The sequence below is a fragment of the Xiphophorus couchianus genome, chromosome 13, assembly GCF_001444195.1.
Source record: "Xiphophorus couchianus chromosome 13, X_couchianus-1.0, whole genome shotgun sequence".
In the NCBI taxonomy this organism is placed as follows: Eukaryota; Metazoa; Chordata; class Actinopteri; order Cyprinodontiformes; family Poeciliidae; genus Xiphophorus; species Xiphophorus couchianus.
The window spans coordinates 19,425,632-19,439,046 of NC_040240.1; the positions used below are offsets into that span (position 1 = coordinate 19,425,632).

General features: G+C 37.8%; 3 protein-coding genes across 4 annotated transcripts in view; 1 reads left to right on the top strand and 2 right to left on the bottom strand.

Moving 5' to 3' along the window:
• The window catches only part of LOC114155762 (gastrula zinc finger protein XlCGF8.2DB-like), a 723,567-nt gene that overhangs the window by 630,736 nt on the left and 79,416 nt on the right, over nucleotides 1-13,415 (bottom strand).
• LOC114155785 (gastrula zinc finger protein XlCGF57.1-like) overlaps nucleotides 1-13,415 on the bottom strand; it is a 338,725-nt gene that overhangs the window by 245,981 nt on the left and 79,329 nt on the right. The gene's annotated exons all lie outside the window — the stretch shown is intronic.
• Nucleotides 15-7,650, top strand: LOC114155773 (gastrula zinc finger protein XlCGF57.1-like). 2 transcript variants are annotated; one of them, XM_028035852.1, is made up of 3 exons: nucleotides 15-694; nucleotides 4,921-5,838; nucleotides 6,343-7,650. In XM_028035852.1, exons 1-3 carry the CDS (start codon nucleotides 631-633, stop codon nucleotides 6,738-6,740), a joined length of 1,380 nt encoding a protein of 459 aa, XP_027891653.1. In that variant the 5' UTR covers nucleotides 15-630; the 3' UTR covers nucleotides 6,741-7,650. The 2 variants fall into 2 exon arrangements, with proteins under 2 accessions (XP_027891653.1, XP_027891652.1); XM_028035851.1 differs by having other exon boundaries at nucleotides 4,921-7,650.

The window sequence follows — 13,415 nt, forward strand, 5'->3', positions numbered from 1 at the left end:
GGTAAATAAAATAAATGGAAGACATTTATTTAGAATACAAAATACAGTCGATGTAGAAAGGATCAGAGGATTAAACAGGAGGGAAGAGATAATTATAAATAGAATAAGAACTGGGCATAGTTTCCTAAAAGGAACTCTTTTTAAGATGGGGAAACACCTTACTGGTTTATGTAGATGGTGTGATGAAGTAGAAACAGTGGAACATGTTTTGATTAAATGTAGGAAATACGCAAGTCAAAGAAGATTATTAAAAACAGAACTAGGTGTTAGTAGGGAATTGAAATTTGAGAAGGTGATCGATCAGCTAAATAGTATTGAGGGGAAAAAGAAGATTTTTCGTTTTTTAAAAAACACTGGGATTTTTAAGAGAATTTGAGGTGTAGATGGTAGGAGTCAATAGAGGGCAGTAGTGCAACGTAAATGGATGCAAGCTGCCGTTAAAATCTAAAGAAGAAGAAGAAGAAGAAAAACCCCGACAAAGACAAAGAGGACGGCCGGCACGTGGTCTGTTTCGAGTTTCTCTAAAAATATCTTCAGTCCAGTTTAAACGAGTTTATCAACGAGCCGTTAACTGCTGCTGAAGAAACATTCACAGAGTTTAAAGAAATCATCGTCAAGTCGGAGGAAGAGATGGATGATCATCGCAGACTGCTGGATTTCTCCCGGAGGCCCCAGATAATCTTACACCGAATAGGTAGGAACCAGCAGCGTTTGGATGCAGGTTAAGGTCTAAATGTCTGCACCTTTCTGTATGAGGATCATTTTAGTAAATGTTCTTTTCCCGTATAAATGTTTTGTTAACCGGTAAATGAACGCAGGAATCACAATTACGCTGTGAAAATGGCTTATTGATGTAGAAATAAAATGACCTTTTATGGCTTTTCCTCCTGTAACTACACGAAGCTGAAGTTGGTTTCCGATTCCACCTAATTTTTCACTTCCTTTCGCATCTTTAATAGACTCTGGTTTAAAAACTGCAAGAACTACACTCTTCAAAACCTGGACTGGATTATTCTGCTCTAATAGCAGAATATTTAAATCCATGTTTGGGATTTGTGAAACTTTTTTCTGATTTGTGAAACTTTTTTCTGATTTGTGAAACTTTATGTAACAGACGGCTGCAGAAGATCTTTCCTTCCAACAACCATCTCCATCTACAATAACTCTTGGAAGAATTCATGAGTAACACCAACATTTAATTTCCCATTAGGATTAATTAAGTGGTTTTGAATTAGAATTGAATTGGAATTTTAAAAAACTGCATGGAACAAGTGTGAATAGTAATCTAAACTTTAGTGAAGTTTCACAAATCCCAAACATAAATTAAAATATTCTGCTATTAGAGAAGAATAATCTAGTCCAAGTTTGAAATACGTAGTTGTTGTAGTTTTGGCATTAGAGCAGTTTTAATATGAGCTGGATGCAAAGATGGGTAAAAATGGCATTTTATTGAAGTTCCACGAATCAGATAAAAGTTTCACAAATCACAAAGATGGTTTTAAATATTCTGCTGTTAGTTGAAAATAATCTTGTCCAGATTTCAAGAGTTTAGGTGTTATGGTAGTTTTGGAATTGTAGCAGTTATACAATAACAGAGATTAAAAAGTGGTGAAATCAACCTTTATTGAAGTTTCACAAATCAGAAACATGGTTATAAATATTCTGCTGTGAGAGCAGATTAACCCAGTCCAGGTCAGAAGAGTCTAGCTGTTGTAGTTTTTAAACTAGACTCTATTAAAGATGTGGAAGGTAGTGAGAAATTAAGTGGACTCGCCCTTTAGCCATTTCCTGAATCAGAAGCTGAAATCGGAAACCAACTTCAGCTTCGTCCAATGATCTCAGGTAATTACTAATTGGAACGTGCATATATAAGCTAGTAAAGCCTTGCAAAGCAAACAGCATGAAACAATAATAGAGGTGTTATTATCTGTCAAACTAAACCTCATATAAAAGTCCAATCAACAAGCCACTGCTGCATTGAGGTGATGTTTCATACGTAGGTGTAACACATGAGAAAACCCGGATCGTGACAGACGACGTGGAGTTTCAAATAATATCAAGTGGCCTAGGCTCTCCCTATTAAAAGTACCCAGGCAAGTCTGGCTTAAAATTATGAAACAGAAGTAGTATACAAAATATATTTTATTTATACATACTTTTATAATATTAAAAATAGACTTTATTATTCTAATTTAAAACCCAATGAAGCACAGCAACCCAGAACAAACACTAGGAGCAGTCTGAGACTTAAAACAACTGCAAACCAAATTAGTAGCACACACCACACACTACAGGATGATCGGTTACGAAATCGCAAGCGACAATCTTAGAGAACGATCAACGTTCTAAAATTGTCGTATGGAGAGGGGGGGGATTGTGTAGTGTGAACTATTGCATCGGGTAGTCGATGTGCCCATCTTCTCTATTTAAATCTAATTATTACTATAGGGCAACATGATATACAGACTTTATAATCTGCACTCTTTTGGTTGAATGCAGTATTTATTTCCACTTTGGCTTTATGTTGTTTAATTTTTGTTCAAGTAGATTTTTTATTAATGGAGACTGAGAATCCATGTTATTTATGGTTTTGGTTGTTTTGTTTTGTTCATCAGTTCCAGTGTTAAATGTTCTTTTGAAAATAAAGTGTATCTATCTTTGGCAGAAAATCGCATGCATTATTACGTCATTTCCATTAAATCAGTGTAAAATGGTCTTCAAACAATCGTTTATCGTTTATCGCAATAATTTTTGAGACAATTAATCGTTCAGCAAAATTTGTTATCGTGACAGGCCTAGTAGCAACAATATAAAATGCGACACTGACGTTACACAGAACCAGCCATAAGTGACGCATCAAAAATCCATTTATCCTACCAGCAGCACATATATTGATGATCCTGCGGCGCCAGCGCTCATCCGACAGACATCCAACTGCACACAACAACACTCATAGCTTGGCTGCCACACCCGGTGCCTATCTGCATTAATAAGCCCGACAATGCTGTGAACTGGAAGTGAAGGTGGGGAAAAGCGGCGGCCATCTTGGAGCGGTCGTCCCTCCTACTTGGCTAAACCAAAACAGCAGAAGATGCCTCAGCACTGCCAGATATTTGTGTTCAGATCGACAGACTAATGACGCGACATCTCGGACGATAACGTTTCACAAGTAAGATGGACACAGTTTATATTTTGTGATTAGAATATTACTATACTGTATTTATGTCCACTGACAAAACAACAGCTAATATTAGCTATCAGCTTAGTGTAATACCGGGGTTCAGCCCCGCTATGAAGGCTAACCGAGATTTTGTAAATCTTAAAAAGTTTTAAATATTCCCTAACATTGATTTAGATTATTCCACACAAGGTGGCAAAGACTCTTATTTATATGAAATTCTTTCACTCTGTCTAAAGTAAAATAGCTCCTGTTTTTGTTTTGAAGGTTTCATAAAGACCATGTGAGGAAGAAGTGGGGAATGTCTTTAAGGAGAGACGGATTCACTGCACTGATGAATCTCAGCTGCTGAATCTCTCTTAAGCTCCTCCTCAGCTGGAAAACATGAATAAAACCTATATAGATATTATGTATATACGCATGTCCATATAAATATGTGTAGTTTAATGCATATTATTCAGCATTAATAATTATTTAAGCATCTTTATTTCTCTCTGATTGTATTATTTTGTGTTTGTATATTTATATAAATATGTATTGATATTACTAAATAATATATTTAAAAAATTATGACTGGTTGTGTGCTTTGTAAAATAATCATAATACAGAAATATCAACACATTCTATTCTGACTCTATTCTGTTTTCCCCACTAAGAATAGTTAAATATGCTCAACCTTATATCAGTCATTCAAAAATACTTTAAAAATTATTTCCTTGTAAATGTTGCTAACCTTTTAATAAGGTTTACAGAAAAATTGGTGAATATCTGTTTAGTATTTAGCGAGTTATGATTGATAAATGCGCTGATACGTCATTGAGTCTGTTAAACATAAAGCTGAGTGGAACGGTCAACCGCTCCAAGATGGCTGCCTTAAATCTCTTCAGTAACAATAGGCAAGAGCGGTCCATGAGGCGTTTATTTATAGTCTATGGGGAAAAGGGGCACAATGACGTATGGGCAAAGGTGCATTCATGGGCCCAATATGAGTGGGAATTTACACCTACTTCATGTAAACACATTTTTCAACTAATACACCAAACAGTTACATAAATAAAGAAGTTCAATGTCCAAACAACTTGAAAATTGCTTTTATAGTTTATTTTTTCCCGTTTGACAAGCAAATAACAAAGATCAAACTTTTCATTAGTGATGTGTTGAGTAATGAAGCGGGTAAGACAGAGAACTCACCTAAACCTGAGCACAGTTAAAGTTTTTATTTTTTAGTAATAAATCGTTGTCCCTGGTGACATAGCGAGTAACAAGCCAATCACAACTCTCTCTTTTCTATTTGTTTCTAGTTTTCTTTTGGATCCAGCCATTGTTTCATACAACCAGATTAATGAGAATTTATGTATCAGAATCACAAACATTTTAAACTTGTTTATTCACTGTAAAGCTTCATGTTGTTTTCACGTTGCCTATTTTACATATATTGTCCAGTTGATGTCGCAGTAGAGCAAATGAAGCACCGCGGTGCATCGGCTCATGAGTCGAATGATTGGATGGAGTTCCTCAGGGCTTTTAAAAATGTGGACTAAAATGAAATTTGAATATAATTTATAGTATTTGTTTAAAATCCGTTCATTTGAGAATTCTCCAAATGTCAGCTGGATATGTCGATTCATCTATATCTCTGTCTACGCTCTTGAATTTTCAAATGGTTTTTTGTTCATTTCTGCCATGAACGATTTACTTCAGTAAAGTTAACAATTACTCTTTTTCTCTGTTTTCTTCTCCAGATTCCCTGAAGTGTAACGTTTGTAACCAGGAGAGGAGATCCACTCTGGACCAGGAGGAGTTAGAACCTGTGCAGGTGAAACAAGAACAGGAAGAGCCAGAAGATCATCAGATAAAAGTGGAAGAGAAAGAAGTTTACTGCAGTCAGGCTGAAGAACAGATTGAATTAAAACAGGAGACTGATACCTGCATGTTGGTTCCTGTTGATGAGCAAACAGACCACAGTGAATCAGAACCAAACAGGAACCAAGACATCTTCCAGGAAACTGCTGAAGCTGAGAACCAAAATCGGGAAAGAAGAAAACCTTTCTCATGTGTCATCTGTAAAAAGCGTTTGACTTTCAAATCTGATTTTGATGCTCACATGAGAACTCATACGGGTGAAAAGCCATTTTCATGTGTGAACTGTGGAAAAGGTTTTAGTCAAAAACTTAGTTTAACTCAGCACATGATGATTCACACTGGTGAAAAGCCATTTTCATGTGTGAACTGTGGTAAAAGTTTTAGTCGAAAACGGCATTTAACTCAGCACATGATGATTCACACTGGTGAAAAGCCGTTTTCATGTGTGAACTGTGGTAAATGTTTTAGTCGAAAACGGCATTTAACTCAGCACATGATGATTCACACTGGTGAAAAGCCATTTTCATGTGTGAACTGTGGTAAAAGTTTTAGTCAAAAACTTAGTTTAACTCAGCACATGATGATTCACACTGGTGAAAAGCCATTTTCATGTGTGAACTGTGGTAAAAGTTTTAGTCGAAAACGGCATTTAACTCAGCACATGATGATTCACACTGGTGAAAAGCCGTTTTCATGTATGAACTGTGGAAAACGTTTTAGTCAAAAACAGGATTTAACTCGGCACATGATGATTCACACTGGTGAAAAGCCGTTTTCATGTGTGAATTGTGGAAAAAGTTTTAGTCAAAAACAGCATTTAACTCGGCACATGATGATTCACACAGGTGAAAAGCCGTTTTCATGTGTGAACTGTGGAAAAGGTTTTAGTCGAAAACTTAGTTTAACTGAACACATGATGATTCACACTGGTGAAAAGCCGTTTTCATGTGTGACCTGTGGAAAAGGTTTTTGTCAAAAACAGGTTTTAACTCTGCACATGATGATTCACACAGGTGAAAAGCCGTTTTCATGTGTGAATTGTGGAAAAGGTTTTAGTCAAAAAGGGCATTTAACTCAGCACATGATGACTCACACTGGTGAAAAGCCGTTTTCATGTGTGACCTGTGGAAAAGGTTTTAGTCACAAACAGCATTTAACTCGGCACATGATGACTCACACAGGTGAAAAGCCGTTTTCATGTGTGAATTGTGGAAAAGGTTTTAGTCACAAACAGCATTTAACTCTGCACATGATGATTCACACTGGTGAAAAGCCGTTTTCATGTGTGACCTGTGGAAAAGGTTTTTGTCAAAAACAGGTTTTAACTGAGCACATGATGATTCACACTGGTGAAAAGCCGTTTTCATGTGTGAACTGTGGAAAAAGTTTTAGTCAAAAACAGCATTTAACTCGACACATGATGACTCACACTGGTGAAAAGCCGTTTTCATGTGTGAACTGTGGAAAAAGTTTTAGTCAAAAACAGGACTTAACTAAGCACATGATGATTCACACTGGTGAAAAGCCGTTTTCATGTGCGATCTGTGGAAAAAGTTTTAGTCAAAAACAATATTTAACTCGGCACATGACGATTCACAATGGTGAAAAACCGTTTTCATGTGTGACCTGTGGAGAAAGTTTTCGTCACAAGGTGAGTTTAATTCACCACTTGAGGCGTCACACAGTTGAAAAGCAGTAGAAGTATTTTCCATACATGTTCTATGTTGAGGTTCACTATAGAACTGATTTGGTTTAAAACTAGAATGAAAGACTGGAGGGGTTTCATGTCTATAAAGCTGAAAATTGTTGTATTTGTTAAATGTGATCATTTGGATACTTGTAGATGTGCAACCATGACACATTTTCCTTCAGAGATGCTTTCTTGTTTTTTTTTTGGCATATTCTGTATCAAAAAACAATAATGATAAACTGTATGTTATTGTATTAACATACTGTTTGTGTCAAACTGTATGTTGTGTGTGTACAACGTGAAGAGCAGAGGGCTCAGCACACAGCCCTGAGGAGTGCCAGTACTGATGCTGATAGATGAAGAGGCTTGGGGGCCCACTGACTATTTCATGCATTAACAGAGTCTGACCGGACATGGACTCCCTTCCAGAACATTCTCACATGATTGGACTTGAGGGATTGATTTGTATTATTCTGTACCATAGAGAGTGAGTGGGGTTTATTTTTGTAGTTTTTTAAATCAACAATAGGATGTACAGAATTGAGTGTTTTCAAAACATCTGCAAAAATAGTATTTGTGATAGTTTTGTCTTTAAAGTAAAATGAGTTTTCTTTCAAATTATTGTGACCAGTTTTACTCTACCTAATTAAAATCTTTTCAAATGAATGAAAACTCATTTGTACTTTAAAGAAAATGCAAGATTCACCACAAACTAATTTTCATGCATTGATTGCACAAAGTACATGTGATTATTTTCAATTATTTGCTTTTTTTCTCTAGTTTTAGCTGTAATATTTTGCTCTTTTTTGCTGCATGCATTTATGTTGAAACAATTTTTATGTGTATTTATATATGTATTTTAGAAAGAAGTTAAAGTGTAACATTTCATTGAAGATTAAAAGTTTTGAGTTTTCCTTTAGTGTATGTTGTGCCTTATCCTTGAACCCAGTAGATGGTGGTACTACAGCTAAACTGGTTGTAGCCACTGTGGTTCCTGTAACTGATGGGTTGCTGGTTCAAACTCCCCACATCCATCTCAGTTGTTGAGTCCTTGAGCAAGGCACCAAACCTGCCTTGCCTGCTGTTAGTCAGAAGTCCGATGGCGCCCATTGTGTAGCAGCTTCTGTCAGTCTGCCCTGCTCAAAAAGACAACCATACACAAGTTATTTCAAAAAGATGCATTACAGAAACTACTGCCGATCGATTTATTCAGGCTGTTCCTTCAACTGCTATACACTCCTGTATTTCTCTGAGTGATTTAACAGACAAGTTTATTTTTACAATTCAGAAGGTTATTGACACCATTGCTCCTGTTACTACAAAAGTAATCTCTGGGAAACGTAAACCACCTTGGAGAAATTTTGAGTCAGTTAGAAAAGGGGAAAAAAAAGAGTCCCGGAAAGCAGAACGTCGGTGGCGTAAAACTAAAGTACAAACCCATTTAGATATCTTCAAAGATAAACTGAGAAATGCAAGAGTTTTTTTTTTTCCCAAATGTCATCTCTACCTCTGCCAACAACTCTCGTGCTCTGTTCTTGATTGTTGACAGATTGACAAATCCACCTTCTTCTGTTAACTGTAAATTTTTCTCCTCTGAGGCCTGTGACAAATTGACCACCTTTTTCATTAATAAAACAGTGAAAATAAGGGAGACAGTGAACTCCTCTGTGTCTGTTGTTAGGAAACAATTAACTATATTTTCCACCAAACAGGACTTACCTAGGATCACAGCAAAAAGCCCAGTGTTAATTTAACTCCCACAGAGTGGATTTTAGCACTTTTTCAGTGTTTATATAGTCCACACTCTTCAGAGTTAAATTAACACTTTCAATATAGTTAAAATTTTAACACTTTATCAGAGTTACTTATTTAACTCACAAAACAGGGTTCATCCATATAATGGATAACACTGATCCAAGAACAAAATGTACCACTTTTAGTGTTGATTTAACACTTTCAAGTTTTATTTACTCCATAAAAAGTTACTTTATGATTATGATTAATTATAATAATTATTAAGAAAAAACATTTGACACAAGTACATCAATTTTGAACACTTTATTTTTGCAGCTGTGTTTCCAACATTTTAAATTGTGGTACGATGAACAAGCATTCATTAGAAACGCCATAAGAGTTTTGAATATTAAAAGGCTTATGAAATTTAAGTTTTCTTTACTAAATTCTTCACTTTGAACAATCCTGAAAGCATGATGATGATCATCAAATGTTTCTGTGAATAGCTGTTTAGATAACAAAAGAAAGGTATTGTCAACTAAAAGTACATCACTTATCTGACAAAACACTGGCATCTCATCTTGAATTGTGCTGCAAACAGCAAGTCCTGGTCTGTATTCAACACCCTCAACTCTAACCCAGCTGGTTGAGAAAACATCTCCTGATGAAATCATTTGAAGCATTTCTTTGTTGACCACATCTTCATCTTTAAGTGAAAATGGTTTGAGAGGCCCATGCTCATTTTCTTTAATACTTATTGTTTCCCAACGATAAGCTATGGCCATCTGATGCTTTTTCGCAAGTGATTTGGTTATATTTTTAAAGTTTTTAAAATATTCTTTAAACATTTTGTGTTTAGCCTCAAACCTCATAGACCACATATGTAACAATGGACCTATTTTCCTAATGGAAGATGGATAGTGGATCATAAAATGATGCTTAGGTATCAAATTTCGATGTGAATATAAGAACTTAAAGAGTCTATGGTGTTCAACAATCAAATGCTTCAAATATATCGTCATACCCATAGTGAGAATAGGAGAAAAGACAATGTTCACAAAATGTGCTTTGAATAGCTCATCAAATGCTCCAAGAGAACCGTTTGTCTGGCATGGGATGAGGCACTTATCCATGACGATGTAGAAGCTGTCAGTCTTGCTTCTCTGACGCCTAACAGCAAGGAGGTATGGCTGCAGACCCTGTTGACCCCGGAGATGCTCCTCTAAACTGCAGCATGACTAAAATTAAAAAGATATACACCAAACATAAGAAACAAAACATACAGCTTTACGATACACGTTACATCGAAAATAAATGTAAGTATGCCCAGACATCTTCAAAGCTGTCATTCAAACATCTGTATTTATGCATGTCTATAAAAGGAAATAGACAGATAATTTTGCATATTTTAAATTTCAATTACCTTATGAAAGACAACAAGTCTCTCAACTGCATCACTTGCACTGATTTTTGGAGACTTCTGTCCTCCTGGTTGCGGTGGAAGGAGATGTAAGAGAAGTAACAGCGAGGCCATTTCTTGGTCATAGCCTGAGGACAAATTTATAAAAGTTTTCAGATATAATATCAGAACTTTATGAGTACTCTGAACAGTCAACTATCTTCAGATATATCTATGTACTTACTAGATGTGTTAGCAGACAAAAAATATTGTTACATTCTTAGCAGACATTGAGTTATTAGGATTCTCAGGTTTTTGCTTCTTGCGTGGTATCTCATCCATTAGTATTGTTGATGTTGATGCATTTGAGTCGAAGCTCAAGTCAGACTCAGAAGCAGATGACCATTCTGAGAACTCTGAAGAAAGAGACAATAGACATCAGTGACATTCTTTGGTAAAATCTGTATAACAGTTGATTTAATTTGCTTTGGTATCTCACCATCATAGCAGAAAACTGTCAGTACCACATTGCCTTGTCTAAGGAGGTCACTGAATATTTCTTCGTCAACTTCAGTACCTGTTTGTATGTAACTTTGCCTTCAGGTGGCAGGCAAAATCGTTCAATGACTGAAAAAACGAGGCAAGATTTAGAGCCTAATTCTGTAATTAGCTGGATTTTTTTAAACTAACAGTTACTTGATATGGATCATGTGATTAGTATGAAACATATTAATGAAAATACAATGGATTACTCTTTTTACTTACCACAAATGTGTAAAATATGTGTTAAATAGACATACATTGAAAAGAATAATGCCCATGCCCCACACAGGTGTTAAATAAATAACAAACCTTTCTCATGAAACTGATTAAAGTCATCCATCTGTTCCCTTGACTTTATACCCACAAGTTTATTCCTAAAGGTCTTTTATGTTTTTGCTCCTGATCTTTTACAAAAAATTAATAAGTCACTCTCCTCTGGAGTCTTCCCTCTGGCTTTTAAGACTGCGGTGGATAAACCACTTCTCAAAAAACATAATCTAGACTCATCCATTCTAAGCAATCATCAACCAATATCAAATGTACCTTTTTTGGCTAAAATATTAGAAAAAAATATTTTTCAACAGATAAAAGGCTTTCTAGCCCTGAACAACTGTTTTGATGTCCATCAATCAGGCTTCTGTCAACATCACAGTACTGAAACTGCTCTTGTCAAAGTATTCAATTCAAGTTAAACCACTTCTCAAAAAACATAATCTGGAAGTCTAAAGCTGTAATTATTGGCTCTTTTCTGCTGCGCATTTAGATTACTGTCTTTTTATGTTCAAATTATTTTTATGTGTATTTATACATTTATTTTATAAAAGGGGCCAATTAAAATGCAAACACCAGCCAACACAAGCACGTTCACCACTTCATACACAAATAAGCCAAAAACACAAGCCTCTCAACTTGCCGACTACACCACCAGTAGGAAGGATGCTACAGAAAAGCCAACGCACCAACTGTGAAAAAGGAAGCAGCCCCTCACAGGTCCATAAACATCCCAGCCGCCAAGTGTTAAGTAAAAAAGCCAATCCTAACCTGGTACAAGACGATGGTTGTTGTGAAGTCCAACATAATGAGAGCTCAGCGACCCCAACCCTGACAGACCCACACAGAGACAGGCTCACACAGAGACTGCTGGATCATCCAGACACAGGACCACCACCACCCCACTGCGATCCACCTCACAACTGAGGACAAGACGTGGCATAAAGAGCCCAAAACCATGTTGAAAATCCACAGTGCAAACATGCAGTGCATGAACCGGCCCAAAATCCAGACTACATACTGATCAGAACCCAAGTCTCAGGGTTCAGCCAGGATCCAGGGAAAATACGCCCCCAGAATCCCAAGACTACCCCAGGAACAATACAATAAAGGCAGATTAACCTCACAGTGCAATAGACAGTGGCGTGTGTTATAAGGGACATTGCTAACAATAAAGTGTCTTATGAACTGTCTAAGTAAACAACATGTTTTCAATCATTACACTATAATAATGCTACAAAATTACAATTTTCCGACTTACACAGGCAGTATCTAATTATCTTAGACAAATGCATGCGTTTGTAGGATTATATACTAAAGTGACGCTGCAGTCTGTCCTCCAGACCAGTTGGTGGCGATAATGACCTGATTCGTTGTTTGCCAACCGTCAATAAACACCAAAAGAATTAAGCTAAATGTGATGCTAGCAGCATTAGCTTTCTTTCGTTCTGCTTGAAGCCATCCTAGGGAGTCAGGCCATCTGTGAGCTGGGGGATGAGGAACCTTACGATAGAAGGAAAGATTTTAATAGTTAAAGCTGTGATTTTACCAGTGTTTTTACTCACCAGTGCTGTTTTTATCCCTCCTAAGAGAGTGTTTTTAGAACTACAACGAGCCATTTTTTATTTCATATGGAACTCTAAATGGGAAAGGATAAAAAGAGAAATCATGTACAAACCCAAAGAAAAAGGAGGAAAAGGAGTCCCAGACCTCTACTTGTTTTTAGGCAGCCACTATACGAGCACCCACCAGAAACAAGCCATGAACCTTTCCAGCAATAACAAAACAAACACGATGACCAGATTCTGGTGCGGGTCCTATTTTAGAAAACTAAAAATGATAAAAAGCGATTTTAGAACTCCAGTAGCTTTTAACCTTCCTCCAGCATATGCTTTTATACGGAAATTTTTAGAACATTTTAGATTGGAAGAAGAGGAGAGCAAGATTTTAACAAATCATCGTCTTATTATTTCTGTTGTGCAGGACCGGGAACCAGTGACTCCAGTGCGCGGCCTCCTGTATGGAGACGCCTCCACCGTTTGGCGCAACGTGAGCCATCCCGTCCTTCCAAACAGACTCCAGGACCTGTCATGGATGGTGGCTCATGGGATCCTGCCGGTCAGAGCCGTTATGCACTCCCGCGGCATGTCTGCGACGTCCATCTGCCCCCGACCCGGTTGTGGCGCGCCGGAGTCGGTGGGGCACCTGCTGTGGGAGTGCAGCGCTGCTGTGGACCTGTGGGCGAAAGCCGGCTCCTTGCAATTCCCACACTTGCCAGCAAGGGAGGTCCTCCATGGGCAGCTAGTGCTGTACGGGGTGAGCCAGCAGAAAATAACGAAAAAGGACTTTGCTGAGATCTGGCTCACCCTAGCCACCATCAAAGACGCCATTTGGACCTCCAGAAACTTGCTGGTGAGCAGGCGCAGGCAGATGCCCCCCGTGGCTGTGATCCGGATGGCGGCAGCAACAAGAGGAACATCAAGGGCTGCAGGTGGCGCGCCAAGGACACAGCCACCAAGAAGAATCGCCTGCGCCTCAGTGGACGAAGGAGCCGGCGCTCCACGAACAGAGGTCCAAGCAGCAGCGGCCTGGCTCTCCGGTTGAGGCAGGAGGGAAGGAGCTTCAGGGCAGGTTTCCCCTCTGAGCACCAGCACTGTTTGGAAGGACGGGACGGCTCCGGACTTGGGAAGGGGTCACCCCGGTCCTGCTCAACTTTTAACACACAGAGATTTTGTGTT